Raw genomic sequence first — 15,463 nt, forward strand, 5'->3', positions numbered from 1 at the left:
AGGCTAAACAATTCGTTACTAAAGAACGAAGAGATCACTGAAGAAATCAGAGGAAATAAAAAAATATCTAGAGACAAATTACAATGAAAACACGATGATCCAAAACCTATGGGATGCAGCAAAAGGAGTTCTAAGAGGAGAAGTTTATAGCAATACAAGCCTACGTCAAGAAACAAGAAAAATCTCAAATAAACAATCTAACCTTACATCTAAAGGCACTAGAGAAAGAACAAACAAAACCAAAGTTAGTAGAAGGAAAGAAATCATAAAGATCAGAGCAGAGATAAATGAAATAGAAACCAAGAAAACAATAGCAAAGATCAATAAAACTAAAAGCTGGTTCTTTAAGAAGGTAAACAAGATTGATAAACCTTTAGCCAGACTCATCTAGAAAAAGAGGGAGAGGACTCAAATCAATAAAATTAGAAGTGAAAAAGGAGAAGTTACAACAGACACCACAGAAATACAAAGCATCTTAAGACTACTACAAGCAACTCTATGCCAATAAAATGGACAACCTGGAAGAATGGACAAATTCTTAGAAAGGTATAACCTTCCAAGACTGAATCAGGAAGAAATAGAAAATATGAACAGACCAATCACAAGTAATGAAATTGAAACTGTGATTAAAAATCTTCCAACAAACAAAAGTCCAGGACCAGATGGCTTCACAGGTGAATTCTATCAAACATTTAGAAAAGAGCTAACACCCATCCTTCTCAAACTCTTCCAAAAAATTGCAGAGGAAGGAACACTCCCAAATTCATTCTATGAGGCCACCATCACCCTGATACCAAAAACAGACAAAGATACTACAAAAAAAGAAAATTACAGACCAATATCACTGATGAATATAGATGCAAAAATCCTCAACAAAATACTAGCAAACAGAATCCAACAACACATTAAAACGATCATACACCATGATCAAGTGGGATTTATCCCAGGGATGCAAGGAGTCTTCAATATATGCAAATCAATCAAGGTGATACACCATATTAACAAATTGAAGAATAAAAACCATATGATCATCTCAGTAGATGCAGAAAAAGCTTTTGACAAAATTCAACACCCATTTATGATAAAAACTCTCCAGAAAGTGGGCACAGAGGGAACCTACCTCAACATAATAAAGGCCATATATGACAAAGCCACAGCAAACATCATTCTCAATGGTGAAAAACTGAAAGCATTTCCTCTAAGATCAGGAACACGACAAGGATGTCCACTCTCGCCACTATTATTCAACATAGTTTTGGAAGTCCTAGCCACGGCAATCAGAGAAGAAAAAGAAATAAAAGGAATACAAATTGGAAAAGAAGAAGTAAAACTGTAACTGTTTGCAGATGACATGATACGATACATAGAGAATCCTAAAGATGCCACCAGAAAACTACTAGAGCTAATCAATGAATTTGGTAAAGTTGCAGGATACAAAATTAATGCACATGTATTTCTTGCATTCCTATACACTAACAACGAAAGATCAGAAAGAGAAATTAAGGAAACAATTCCATTCACCATTTCAACAAAAAGAATATCATACCTAGGAATAAACCTACCTAAGGAGGTAAAAAACCTGTACTCAGAAAACTGTAAGACACTGATGAAAGAAATCAAAGATGACACAAACAGATGGAGAGATATATCATTTTCTTTGAAGAATCAATATTGTGAAAATGACTATACTACCCAAAGCAATCTACAGATTCAATGCAATCCCTATCAAATTACCAGTGGCATTTTTTACAGAACTAGAACAAAAAAAATCTTAAAATTTGTATGGAGACACAAAAGACCCCGAATAGCCAAAGCAGTCTTGAGGGAAAAAAATGGAGCTGGAGGACTCAGACTCCCTGACTTCAGACTATACTACAAAGCTACAGTAATCAAGACAATATGGTACCGGCACAAAAATAGAAATACAGACCAATGGAACAGGATAGAAAGCCCAGAGATAAACCCATGCACCTATGGTCAACTAATCTATGACAAAGGAGGCAAGGATATACAATGAAGAAAAGACAGTCTCTTCAATAAGTGGTGCTGGGAAAACTGGACAGCTACATGCACAAGAATGAAATTAAAATACTCCCTAATACCATACACAAAAATAAACTGAACATGGATTAGAGACCTAAATGTAAGACTGGACACTATAAAACTCTTAGAGGAAAACACAGGAAGAACACTCTTTGACATAAATCACAGCAAGATCTTTTTTGATACATCTCCTAGAGTAATGGAAATAAAAACAAAAAATAAACAAATGGGACCTAATGAAACTTAAAAGCTTTGCACAGCAAAGGAAACTACAAACAAGATGAAAAGACAACCCTCAGAATGGGGGAAAATATCTGCAAATGAATCAACGGACAAAGGATTAATCTCCAAAATATATAAACAGCTCATGCAGCTCAATATTAAAGAAACAAACAACCCAATCAAAAAATGGGCAGAAGACATAAATAGACATTTCTCCAAAGAAGACATACAGATGGCCAAAAAGTACATGAAAAGCTGCTCAACATCACTAATTATTAGAGAGATGCAAATCAAAACTACAGTAAGGTATCACCTCACACTGGTTAGAATGGGCATCATCAGAAAATCTACAAACAACAAATGCTAGAGAGGGTGTGGAGAAAATCGAACCCTCTTGCACTGTTGGTGGGAATGTAAATTGATACAGCCAGTATGGAGAACAGTATGGAGGTTCCTTAAAAAACTAAAAACAGAATTACCATATGACCCAGCAATCCCACTACTGGGCATATACCCAGAGAAAACCATAATTCAAAAAGACACATGCACCCCAGTGTTCATTGCATCACTATTTACAATAGCCAGGTCATGGAAGCAACCTACACGCCCATCAACAGACGAATGGATTAAGATGTGGTATATGTATACAATGGACTATTACTCAGCCATAAATAGGAACGAAACTGGGTCATTTGTAGAGACGTGGATGGATCTAGAGACTGTCATAGAGAGTGAAGTAAGTCAGAAAGAGAAAAACAAATATTGTATATTAACGCATATATGTGGAACCTAGAAAACTGGCACAGATGAACCGGTTTTCAGAGCAGAAATAGAGACACAGATGTAGAGAACAAACATATGGACACCAAGGGGGGAAAGTGGTGGGGTGTGTGTGTGTGATGAATTGCGAGATTGGGATTGACATGTATACACTAATATGTATAAAATGCATGACTAATAAGAACCTGCTGTATAAAAAATAAAATAAAATTCAAAAAGAAAAAGAGAAACTTCTAAATGATATTCTTCAAGAAGAGGAAGAAAAGTAACTCCAGAGGGAAGATCAGCAATGAAAGAGGAAAAGGTGAACAGAGAAACTGGCACTATGATGGTAAATCTATACAAATTCTGTCTGTATAAAATAATAAATGTCTAACTTTGGGGATGACAGAAGGGAACCAAAATACTAGACAACAGTGGCAAAGGGGAGGTAATCCCATTTAATCTTTTATGGTCCTTGTATTGTTTGCAGTGCAGGGTGGGGGTGAGATGCTGATTAACTTTAGACTTTGTTAATTTAAATACATGGTGAACTTTTAAGGGTAACTGCTATAGAAATAGGATGTATAACCTTCAAACCAAAAAAAGTGAAAAAAAGAGTATTTAGAAAAGGACAACCCCCCCACCCCCCACAAAAACTCAACCTTAATCAGTCTAAAATGAGGCAAAAAAGGAGAAAAAAAGAGAAATAGAAAGAACAAAAAGGAAGTACCAAGTGCTCCACCCACACCCACACCGGTCATCCTGGCCTACCATAGGCGCCTCTTTTCTCTGTTTGCATAGGCTCCTCCCAGATTTTGGAATATTACTTGTGTGTGTGACGTTGTCATGGGATAGGAGAGAGGGTCTGATCAGCAGTCTTAAGAAAATGGAACCCTGAATGGCTTGTAACAGAGAATCAGCCCACAAGGAGGTGATATGGACCTATTCCTCCTATTGAGGATCTTCCAGCCTAAGGGAACTCCATGTTATGACTTGGTGAATTCCCACTATAATATAGAGACCCAGACTCCAAGGGTCTAATATAATGCCAGGAATCTGAACAAGGGTGGCCCTGGGGCCTGGTCCACTGTGGGAAGGAGTCTAAGCGTCACCTGCCAACTCCATAAAAGAGGTTATGGGTGGTGGGCAGAGAAACCAAGCAGACTTCAGAGCCTACTCAGGGTTCTAATTAATCAGCTCAACATTATGGCTGAGGTGCCCTGATGTCAACATACCCTGATAGAGGACATGGTGACTCTTTCAGGTGCCTCACTGTTGTACCACACACACAAGTTGTTTCGGTTCTGAGCTACCAGCACGTCACTTCCTGGGACCCACTGCACGTAGGAGCAGAAGTTGAGGATCATTGTCTTAGAGCAGCTTTCAATATCATATAGGTGCAACTGAAGGAGGAAGAAGGAGATAGCACAATTAAAAGGAGATATGGGTGTCTTCTCATCTTGACAATTTTCCTAATGGTGAAATGTGGTGAGCTAACCCACCAGTCAGGTACATGCTGAATTTCAAAGCTTACTCATCTTCAACCATAAACCCTTCAAGTTTATGCTGAGTTGGCATATTCTGGCTCTGGCCAAATAAGAGATGATCAAAAGAGCAAAGATCTACACCCTAGGAATTGAAGTTAGGTGAAAGTCAGACTTTTTTTGGCTGCGCTGCAAGGCATGTGGGATCTTAGTTCTTGACCAGGGATCGAACCTGCACCCCCTGCAGTGGAAGTGCGGAGTCTTAACCAGTGGACTGCCAGGGAAGTCCCAGACTTTCATTCTTAGAATAACTCTGGGCCACAGTTACCAGCCTGGATTACAAAACTAAGGGCACCAGACAAATTAAATGGTCTGGAAATTTGTGATGGCTTTCACATCACAGTGAAAATGAAACAAAAAATCACCAGAGAGTCCCTTTTGCCCCTGATGTTGAACTCTTTGGTGATACCATATTGAGATCGGAATCAATAAGGGGCTAGGGGGAGACTGTCCTCAAGCCAGCTTCAGTGCCGTCAGGTAAGTGCAGCTGAAGAGCACTGGAGCAGCAGGTGTGGGTTAAGGTCAGCTAGGCACGAGGAAGAGGAATGCAGGTGTAAGGATGTTTCATGAGGGCACAGATTTGTGGATAGTAAGAGAGACGTCAACTCCCAAATTCCCCTCTTGACTTTGGTGCCATCATGACACAGTCGCCTGAAGGGTAAAATGGGATGGGTGGTGATAGCAGATACAAAGAATGTTGATTCTTCTGTGCCTTTTGCTATGCTAATGGCATAGCCCCAAGAAATTATGTCCTATCCTGCCTCCCACAGTCCCTGCTGGCAGCTAGTACCACATCCTTTATGGACCAGGCTATGGCTAAGGCCTTAGTAACCCTCCTCACACGAAGTTTCCGATCCCTGAAGAGAAGCTTGTGCCCAGTCTCATTAAGTTCCAGCCAATCCACACGGCTCTCATGGCTGATGGTGCCAATGTTGTAGCCACCAATCAGGTCCACTAGAGAGTAAAGGAAACAGGGTTAATCACATACAAGGCATGAGGTGGCCTGTGAAAGTCTGGCTTTAAGAATGTTGCATTAGTCTAGAGAATGTCACTCAGGAATGTAAATGGGCAGTACAACATAATTTTGCTAAGATGCTGTATTTCTTCTAAAATTATAGAGGTTTTTTTTAACTCTGCAGTTATTAACTCAAAAGATCCAGACTCATCAAGAACTGTGATTCCTCTCTGGGACTCCTGGAGTTGTCTCAGAGCAGGTCAGAGCTATGGAGCAACTGGCTTCTGTTCTCATGATGAACCACAATTAGAGCAAACACACCAGTGAGAGAAAGCTGATGAACGAAATGACCCTGGTGATCATGTGCTCCAAGGAATTACCTGCATATTTGAGTGGCAGTGACATAAGAACACTTAGGGACAAAGAGTGGTGAAGGCACACAGACAAAATAGGAGGAACCTCTAACTAAAGTTAGGCTGGTCATTGCACAGGATGAATATTAGTTTGGTCTGAATTTCATAGGCAGTATAAGAAACAATCATGTTTAGAACAGACCACTCAGGGCTGGCTAGGGTGCTTTCAGGGAGTCTCTTGAACAAAGCCCATTCACAGGCCTTATTGATACACATTATCAACAAGCAATGTGCCTGCTTTTGTTACCTATGCTTAAGCTAAAGACCAAATGCCAGTGGATGTCCACTACTGGGAAGACCAACTTAAAAATGAATTTTCCTTTAATTAAAAAGCAAAATGGGGGGCTTCCCTGGTGGCGCAGTGGTTGAGAGTCCGCCTGCCGATGCAGGGGACGCGGGTTCGTGCCCCGGTCCGGGAAGATCCCACATGCCGCGGAGCGGCTGGGCACCCCCGTGAGCCATGGCCGCTGGGCCTGCGGATCCGGAGCCTGTGCTCCGCAACAGGAGAGGCCACAGCAGTGAGAGGCCCGCGTACCAAAAAAAAAAAAAAAAAAAAAAAGCAAAATGGGGCTTCCCTGGTGGCGCAGTGGTTGAGAGTCCACCTGCCGATGCAGGAGACACGGGTTCATACCCTGGTCCGGGAAGATCCCACGTGCCATGGAGCGGCTGGGCCCGTGAGCCATGGCCGCTGAGCCTGCGCGTCCGGAGCCTGTGCTCCGCAACGGGAGGGGCCACAACAGTGAGAGGCCCGCGTACAGCAAAAAAAAAAAAAAAAAAAAAAAAAAGCAAAATGATAAATCCATGTTTTAATGCCCCGATTATAAGTACAACCATAGAATGCTAGAGCTGTGGGGACCCTATTTCTGTGAGCACCCTGAAATTACATACAAAATTATGCATGCAGATATTTTTCTGGGAAAGGATCTATGCTTTTAATTAGATACTCAAAGGGGTCGATGACCCAAAACGGTTAAGAGAAGAACTCTGTCAATGTACATTGAAGATAAGACATACAGAGTGAGGTGACTTGTCCAAAATCTCACAGCTCATTACTGCTGAGAGAACTTAGGCCACTGGAACTTAGAACTTAGGCCACTGGACTGTATTATTATTTCCATTATAGATACTTACATTTCTGAGCTCAGCAACTTCATGTGAAATAGAAAGTTCATGAAATGTAAAAATGTCTTAAGAATAGACCCATATGTATATGGAAACCTGATTTATGAGAGATGACATTACATACTAGTGAGTGAAGAATGGACTTTCGAACAATGGTTAAACATATGGAAAAAAAATAAAGTTAGATTCCTACCCACATTATGCACAAAAATAAATTCCAGGTAAAAAGCAAAATTTTAAATGCCAAAATACAGGAGGGAGTAGGGAGGGATTTCTTAAATAAGACCTCAAAAACCACAAACTATTTATTAAAAAGTGATATACAACATTGTAAATTGAACTATACTTCAGTAAAAAAAAAAGTGATAAAATGGACTACATTAAACTTAAAAATGTCTAAATACTAAGAAAGGCTGAAAAGGAGAGAAAAGACAAGCCACAGGCTGAGACAAGAGCTGCAATGCAAATAACCATCAAAGCCTATACACACACACACAGAACTCCTTCACGCAAATAAAGAAAAGACAACCTAATTTAAAAAATAGGCAATGGATATGAACTGGCAATTCACAGAAGAAATCCAAATGGCCAATAAACAAATGAACAAAAAAATTAAAACAATGAAATGTATTTCCATATACATCAGATTGAGCCAAATAATGAAGTCAGGCAATTTCAAGCACTGGAGAGGAAGTGGAACTGTAACTGCTGGTGGGAATGTAAATTGGTACAACCTCTTCAGAGAGCAATTTGGAAATATTTAGTGAAATTGAAACCTTAGAGAACTGAAATACTGTATCAGTGAAAAACCAACAAATGTCCATCAATAGAGAAGAGAGAAAAGATCCAAGGTTAAAATAATGAAATGTAAGGATTTGACAGAACTGTGTATGGGTACACAAGTAATAATAATATTATTATTATGAATAGCTAACATTTATTAAGCTCTTATTATATACTAGGCACTAGTCTAAGTGCTTTTCATATGAAGTAGGTCCTATTTTTATCCCCATTTTGTAGATGAGGAAATTGAGATACAGAAAGGTGAAGTAATTTACCTAAGATTACACAGGTAGTAAGTAGAGACGTGGGGAGGTTTGACTCCAGAGCCCTGTTCTTACTACCTACACTACCTGGATACGCTATTCTCTGAACTTTTTAAGAGAATACCATGCTATTCGTTATACTTTTTTCCTATGCTTAAAACATTCCACAATAAAAAATTAACTATTAATATATACGGTACGATTTATAAATGTGAACATTTGTGAAACGCACATAAAGTTTGTCATCACTACTTATTAACGACAAACTATACAGAAAGGAAGGCCCCTTCCAGTTCTAAGAATCTGTGATCCTATGAAATCTAAACAGGAAAATTCTTAAATTTGCTAATGGTTCTTTTCTACAATTCACAATTTTCCAGCCCTGAGATATACGCCTAGAGAACGTGAATAATTATATGGGCAGGTCTATACATACCAAACCTTCTGTATCTAGACTTCTAGATATAGACATACACATATGGATTTAAACATTTCACATATCCACTGTAAGAAAGAGGTCACACATTTACCCGATGCCTCTCAGATTCCTGGATTCTCCACTGCACACAATCCTGTGACATGGAAGTGCTTTATAAACATTTTGTTATTACAATTATGAGAGAGTCTTACTCACCTACAGCAATAGTCTTAATATCAACAAGATAAGCCAATTTCTTATTATCCTCCGTTCCTCGCTGGCACCTCTCATTAATACGGACACTGAAACATGAAGGGTCAGGTGAGGCAAAATGGGCTTAGGTAGCTGGGATGTTTAATAGGAGCTCTGAAATACCATATGGGATGAAGATTTTAGATTAACCTGAGGATATAGGAGATGGAAGTCAAAAGGAATTCTTTTGGGTTTCAAAAATTTAGAGAACCTTGTGGGGTTACCTGATGAGATGGGGGTTCATGAATTCAGTACGTACAGAACCCAGGGTATCATTACTCCCATATTCCACCAGGGTTAGCTCTCCAGCATTGAAGATCATGCATACCTGGGGGTGAATGGAATTGTTATACAGTGGAAAGATTACATGAAGAAAGAGAAAAACAGTCGAGGGAGGTGTACCATGAGTTCAAAGTGACACCCACCTTTCTGTTTATTCTGTTCCTCTGCCTATTTCACCCTCCCACTTTATCTGCTGTTTTCTCAACCCCTTGCCACTTGCCATCCTGCTACACAGAAGCTAGAAGGAGGCTTATCAGGACAGTGATGGTGAATCAAGCTCTACTCACATTTTCATTTTCAAAGAAATACTTCTCATTGCCACCAGATCCCTGCCAAGCTACCTGTTAAGGGGGGAAAAGACATAAGGCACAATGTGGATAACTATCCAAGACAATGCTCAAAGAACAACAGGGGGGGATGCAGAGAGATGGGATTGGGGGAGGCTTTGACATTGCACAAAAGAGATGCTATGCCAGATTTTGCCCTAGTCCCTGTGCTTCTGGGAGATGGTGTAAAAACAGTCCAACAACGGTGATTCATATGCCGGGATTCTAAGCCTCCCGGGTCTCATTCCCTGAAGCCAGGTCCCCAACACCAGAGTGTTAGAGCTTCCCATGGAGATCTTCCCCCAGGGACCCTGGCTTGCCTGAGTAGCACCTCAGGATGCCCCATTCCCCACCTCTCCATTTTTGGTTCCTACCTCACTAAGGCGATTAGTGTTCAGGTCCCCCAGCAACAGTGTGTCTGACGTGTGGGCCACCAGGTAGCGTTCTTTTCCCAGGATTTTCACCTCTTCCACCTCATAGCCATAGTGTGACTTGAGTACCACTCGGGTCCCCGATGAGAGGTTCTTCACGATCACCTTGGTAGGAGACGAGTCTGAGCTCCCCAGGCTTCCCCCAATCCAAAAGAGGGGTGAACATGCTGTGCCTCTCGCCCACCTTCACAGGGCTAACTAAACAAAGTAACATCTTTTTTCCTTGCCTGGCCTAGGATATTCTTGGTAAAAGGGACACCTCACATTTACATAATGCTTTACTATTTATGAAATGCTTTAATATATTATCTCTTTTGATGTTTATAATACATACGATTCTGAAAGTTCCACTGGGTTAAACCAATCACTCTCCCTATGTTCCTGTAGCTCTTTGTACAACCTTTTATGATAACTTTACCACAGTGTGCTGTATTATTTTCTGATATGTCTGTCTCCTTTGCTAAAACGACCTTCTCAAATAAGGGACAATGTATTACAGATAACTCTTTGAATTCTCAATGCTTAACAGTGCTGACACATAAAGAATGGATAAATATTTCTGGATAAAATGGAAGACTAAAGGAATCAATGCATAATAAATGAAGGAAAGGAGGGTGGAGGTAGAGAAAAGAGAAAAGTGGGCTCAGAAACTAAGAAATGAGCTTGCAACATCATACACAGTGAGTTCAGAGGCCTTACAACAAAAGAATTCAGAATCATAATCCTATTTATCAACTTCCCCAGTTGCCATCCTATAGGCAGTGAAGTTTTTTTTTTTTTTTTTTGCGGTACGCAGGCCTCTCACCGCTGTGGCCTCCCCTGTTGTGGAGCACAGGCTCTGGACGCGCAGGCTCAGCGGCCATGGCTCACAGGCCCAGCTGCTCCGCGGCATGTGGGATCTTCCCGGACCGGGGCACGAACCCGTGTCCCCTGCATTGGCAGGCGGACTCTCAACCACTGCGCCACCAGGGAAGCCCGGCAGTGAAGTTTTAAACCAGGAAGATGTAACTGGCAATCTCTGTACCCCTTAAACCTGGTGGTTAATCGTTTATCTTACAATAAGCAGGAAAGTTGCCGGAGAGTTGCCCTGACACATTCTATTCCTCAGAACAGCTCTGTCAGAGGTTAATTTGACTCTGTGCTGTGGCCAGACCGCAGGGAAGTACTACAAGGATGAGGGAGCCATGGCAAAATCTCCGTGTGGCAGGCTATCAGCCGCTTACCTGGCTAGGTCCCACGTACGTCAACTCAAACTTATTCTTGTAAATGCTCCTTCGGAGGCAACAGTCAAACTGCTCCACTCCACCGCACAGTGTGCCCTGGAGGGGAAGTGACAGCACAAAGGGTGACACACGCAATACGCAGGCATGCAGAGGGTATTCAGAGACACTCTCAAACCCTAGGTTCTAGAATCTACAGAAGAGTTGGCAGTAAAAGGGCTGGTAGCTTTTGGAAGCACCAGCAGGAAAGAGGTGGCAATTGCAGGACTCAAGAGCATCACATAATGATGGGATATAAGGGAGAAATCATCCCTGCCTATAAAGCTCTTGTCCCATTTGGCCTCTAATAAGGTATGCATTCCTCTTTCCTGCCTGTAACGTCAGAGTTTTAGGTTGTGGTCAAAAGGGAAGAGGAGATGCTCTAATGTCAGGAGAGAGTGCTTTAGGATAAGGTGGGATCTTTCTTAATTTGAAGAAAGTCACCAAAGCAGAAAGGGGTTACTAGTCACACACCACACAGAGTCGTGAGCCATCCCGCTTCCAGGCCAAGGCAGTGATGGTGTATAAGTTGGCAATCTCCTTGGGCTTTGCCTCTTCCCAGATGCTTCTTCGAGGGCTCCAGTTGAGTACCCGAAGTCTGAAATTAAGTATGTGGCTTTTAGAAGAGTTGGAGGCTGAGAAAAACTGAAAATGGGCCTGTAATGGAAGGAAATTAGTCTTGCTACATCAGAGAACAGAGGAAATAAAAGAGAACAGACAAGTTGGGAGGTCTAGTAGGAGAGGACAAAAGTGTTCAAAGGAAGTAAATTGGGAAAATCAAGTCAAAAGTAAAATGGAGCAAGAGAGATAGGAGTGGAGATAATAAAAAGAGATGGTGGCTGGTGAGAAAAATGAGCTGTTAGCAATAGAGAAATATGGAAAAAGAAAAGAGAAATGGTAGGAGTCAGAGAAGAAAGAAAGGAAGAGACAGACACACATGAGACTGAAGGGGACAGAGAGAGAGGACTGACAAAGCTGGGGTTAAAAGCGCTCCAAGGAGGAGATGGGACCCAGACTCTAGCTATTTATTCACCATTCCATCATTCATTCATTCATTCATTTACCAAACATTTGAGCATGTATTATATACTAGATGCTAATTTAGGCCCTGGAGACTTAAAAAAAAAAGAGAATAATAGGCCCTCTTCTCAAGGGCTCTTCAATTTAACCAGTTAGATACAGACACCAAACTATAATATAATGTGATAAACACTAAGCCAGTGGTCTGAAAAGGGGCAAAGGGAGCACAAAGAAAGTGGAGATGAATTCTGCTGTGGAATCTCGGGGAGAGGCAGAGACACAACAAGAGCATGGTGCGTCTTGGAACTGCCGACATGCCAACGGACGGTGGGAACAGGAAGAGGAAAGTGCATGAATTAAAACTTAAGAATCACTTGATTCTGATCCAGTCTCCCACTCTTGTTGAGAAGCAAAACTGGACTAAAGAAAAGTGTACACAGGGAAAGCAGGCGAAGCTGCAACTGGAAAGGAGACCCACCTGTCATAACTTCCCAGCACAACAGACTGACCCCCAGGACTTGCTGCAGCTGTGGTGAACTCCCGTTCCTGAGGGTCACGGCTATAGTCAAAAGTTTGTAGCACGTGGCCTTCCTTTCCATAGGCCACAATCCTCCGATCACAGCCTGCAGCCACAATGCTGTTGGTTGCCCAAGCCAAGGCATAGGGTGGGCATGGATGGTTCACCAACTTCCCCTAAGACAGAAGTAGAGGGTTCCAATCACTCTGACTCTGAGGACTCCACCTCAGAAACTTCTCATTCCTAGCATCTGACACACTCACCCTGACAATCCTACTCTGCAGAAATCTTTCTCCCAACATTTTCCCACCCTAACACATCTTAATCTGAAGACTTCACAAATTATCTTTCTGTCTTACACTCACACACACATCTTTTATGACATATATACACACTTACTGATCTTGTGTTCAAGAGGGAACCTCAAAATACGTGTGTCTGCAGATCTTTAATATTCACCTAATAAGGCCCCCCAAAGGAATCTGTCCTATACATTAACCAATACCGTATAGGCCCACAGGGAGCATATGGCCCCTTTATTTCAGGAGGGATACATTTAATGATTACACAAGTAATTCTTAACGTAAATGATTCAAACAATAGAGAATGACATAGATTAAAACATGAACCTTCCTTTAATCCCCCATATTTTCCCTCTCAAGAGTAAACAACCCTTTTTTTCTATGAATTTATACACATAAATATATATTTTCCATAAATGAGAATAATTTTCACTTTTCATTACTCTCGGAGTCTTTATTTCTCTTTGCTTCAAGGTCCCTTCCACCTGATTCATCCTTTCCCATAAATATTAAGCTCTGGCCTCCGAAAAACAAATCCTCTCTGTGGCCACATCCAAGTGTCTCTCTGCCTGAGGTCTCATTCCTCTAGCCTCCTCTCCCAGCACCATGATCTAAATTCCTTAGATGTCCAACCTCCTCTCGGAGAGTTCTTGGGATTTCCTTCTCCCCTATTCCAGAGCATCCTTTATTCATACCTGTGATTCTCCAGAGCCTTCATCATCAAAGAAATACCTAACAATGGTGCCATCTGCATGACCAGAGAGAATTCCTTTCCCAGAGCAACTAAAAAAGGGGAAAAGGAGGAAAGGAAAGAAACACAGGAAGACGTTAGAACATCCTGTCTCACCAAGAAAGTCCCCTTTGTCTGTCAAACACTACCCTACCTGCGGTTCCTGCTACCAGCCCTCTCCATCTTTCATACTATGGTCCCCCAGTCCAGAGTCCCCTATAGCTTTTCCTACCATTTCCAAGCTTTTGGGATACCGCTCTTCCTTACTCACTTCGTTGTCAGGGACACCACGTAAGAATCTGTCCCATAGATGGTAGATGATTTATTAGTTTTGGTGTTTGCTAAACGAACCTGAAAATGGGAGAATGGACAAAAGTCTGGTTAGGCTACTTTCAATTTCACCCAGGTCCTAAGGAAAGAAAAAGAAAAAAACAAAAACTGTTCCCTGGGTAGTCTCCCCAGTACACAACTTGACTCTAAGGGAGAAGATTAACCATATACCTCTTTCCAAAACCATTATCCCCATGCACAATCTCTCCCGTGTTTCTCTTCCCTCCTTTACCTTCCCTTCAGCCAGTCCAAAGACAATGATGTGTTCTGCTGGCCACTGCAGACAAGTAACAGCACTCTGTAAGAAAGAAAGAATGAAAAGGATAAACCTGTCTATGTATGTTAGCACTTTGATAACAACCTGAGCCTGAACAGCCCACCACATGCCACCACTCCAACCACCTGTAGGGAAGGAGAGGAGGGGACACAACTGGGCTCTAAGGAGGAAAGCACAGGGGGATGAGCAGCCAGGCAGTACTGTTCGCGCAGTAGGAAAAGTCAGAGCCAGATGTTAACAAATGCAACTTTTGGTTGTATTTATAAGCCGATATACTGATACATGCTTGTTCATCCTAATCTCCCAGGGACTGGTTTGAACTTTACCGTCTGGATGAACTTGTTACAGATGACTTTCTTGTCACCCCTGTCAAATAAAAGGAGGGAAGCATATTACAAACCACTTCCATGAATAAATGGCCACAAATGATGCTGGGGGAGGGGAGGAATTGTAGATACCTTCCCTGGCCCGCTAGTGTTTCCTACCACTCCATAGAAGCCCTCAAAGGAGCCTGAGTAGCTTTGGAAGAATAACAAAGACAAAACATCACTCTGGGCTCCCCAGGATCTTACAGGACCTCCTTGTTGATCTAAGACTGACTCTTCCAGGGATGGGATCATAGAACACGTGGTGCACGCAAAGGTAGGGAAGCTACAACAACAGACTCCAGAAGGCCTCTGCCTTCCAAGCCCCAGCTGGCTCCTCATCCTCTCTATTCCCCCTTCCCAGTGAGGCATTTCTTCCTGCCTTTCCCTTCTTCTCTGGGACACCCCATCTCCCAGTCTCTATCCTCACCAATCTTCTCCAATCTTGTAGACATAGATGATGTTGTCAGTCTGTCCTATGGCAATCTTGGTGGAATCAGGAGAAAAAGCCATGCCCTTCACCATATAGCTCTTCCTGCCATACTAAGAGTCAAAAAGAAAAAAGGAAAGAAAAAGAAATAATGAGTATCCTTAAAAGGGAAGAAAAGGTGGACTTCCCTGGTGGCACAGTGGTTAAGAATCCGCCTGCCAATGCAGGGGACATGGGTTCGAGCCCTGGTCCGGGAAGATCCCATATGCCACAGAGAAACTAAGCCCGGGAGCCACAACAAGAGAAGCCACCACAATGAGAAGCCGACACACTGCAACGAAGAGTATCCCCCGCTTGCCACAACTAAAGAAAGCCCTCACGGAGCAACGAAGACCCAACGCAGCCACAAATAAATAA

The 15,463-nt window shown here is 42.0% G+C and overlaps 1 protein-coding gene across 1 annotated transcript in view; it reads right to left on the minus strand.

The window, feature by feature from the left end:
• Positions 1–15,463, minus strand: part of IFT172 (intraflagellar transport 172) — a 41,977-nt gene that overhangs the window by 23,377 nt on the left and 3,137 nt on the right. The window contains exons 3-16 of the mRNA XM_060117488.1: positions 15,047–15,159; positions 14,578–14,617; positions 14,207–14,272; positions 13,916–13,995; positions 13,610–13,697; positions 12,574–12,788; positions 11,550–11,673; positions 11,040–11,135; positions 9,760–9,921; positions 9,347–9,400; positions 9,002–9,105; positions 8,742–8,827; positions 5,413–5,525; positions 4,263–4,430 (exon numbers count right to left, since the gene is read on the minus strand). Of these exons, the coding sequence (XP_059973471.1) occupies positions 4,263–4,430; positions 5,413–5,525; positions 8,742–8,827; positions 9,002–9,105; positions 9,347–9,400; positions 9,760–9,921; positions 11,040–11,135; positions 11,550–11,673; positions 12,574–12,788; positions 13,610–13,697; positions 13,916–13,995; positions 14,207–14,272; positions 14,578–14,617; positions 15,047–15,159 (1,509 nt within the window). The remainder of the gene's footprint in view (positions 1–4,262; positions 4,431–5,412; positions 5,526–8,741; positions 8,828–9,001; positions 9,106–9,346; positions 9,401–9,759; positions 9,922–11,039; positions 11,136–11,549; positions 11,674–12,573; positions 12,789–13,609; positions 13,698–13,915; positions 13,996–14,206; positions 14,273–14,577; positions 14,618–15,046; positions 15,160–15,463) is intronic.

This window comes from Mesoplodon densirostris, chromosome 14 (assembly GCF_025265405.1).
Source record: "Mesoplodon densirostris isolate mMesDen1 chromosome 14, mMesDen1 primary haplotype, whole genome shotgun sequence".
Classification (NCBI taxonomy): domain Eukaryota; kingdom Metazoa; phylum Chordata; class Mammalia; order Artiodactyla; family Ziphiidae; genus Mesoplodon; species Mesoplodon densirostris.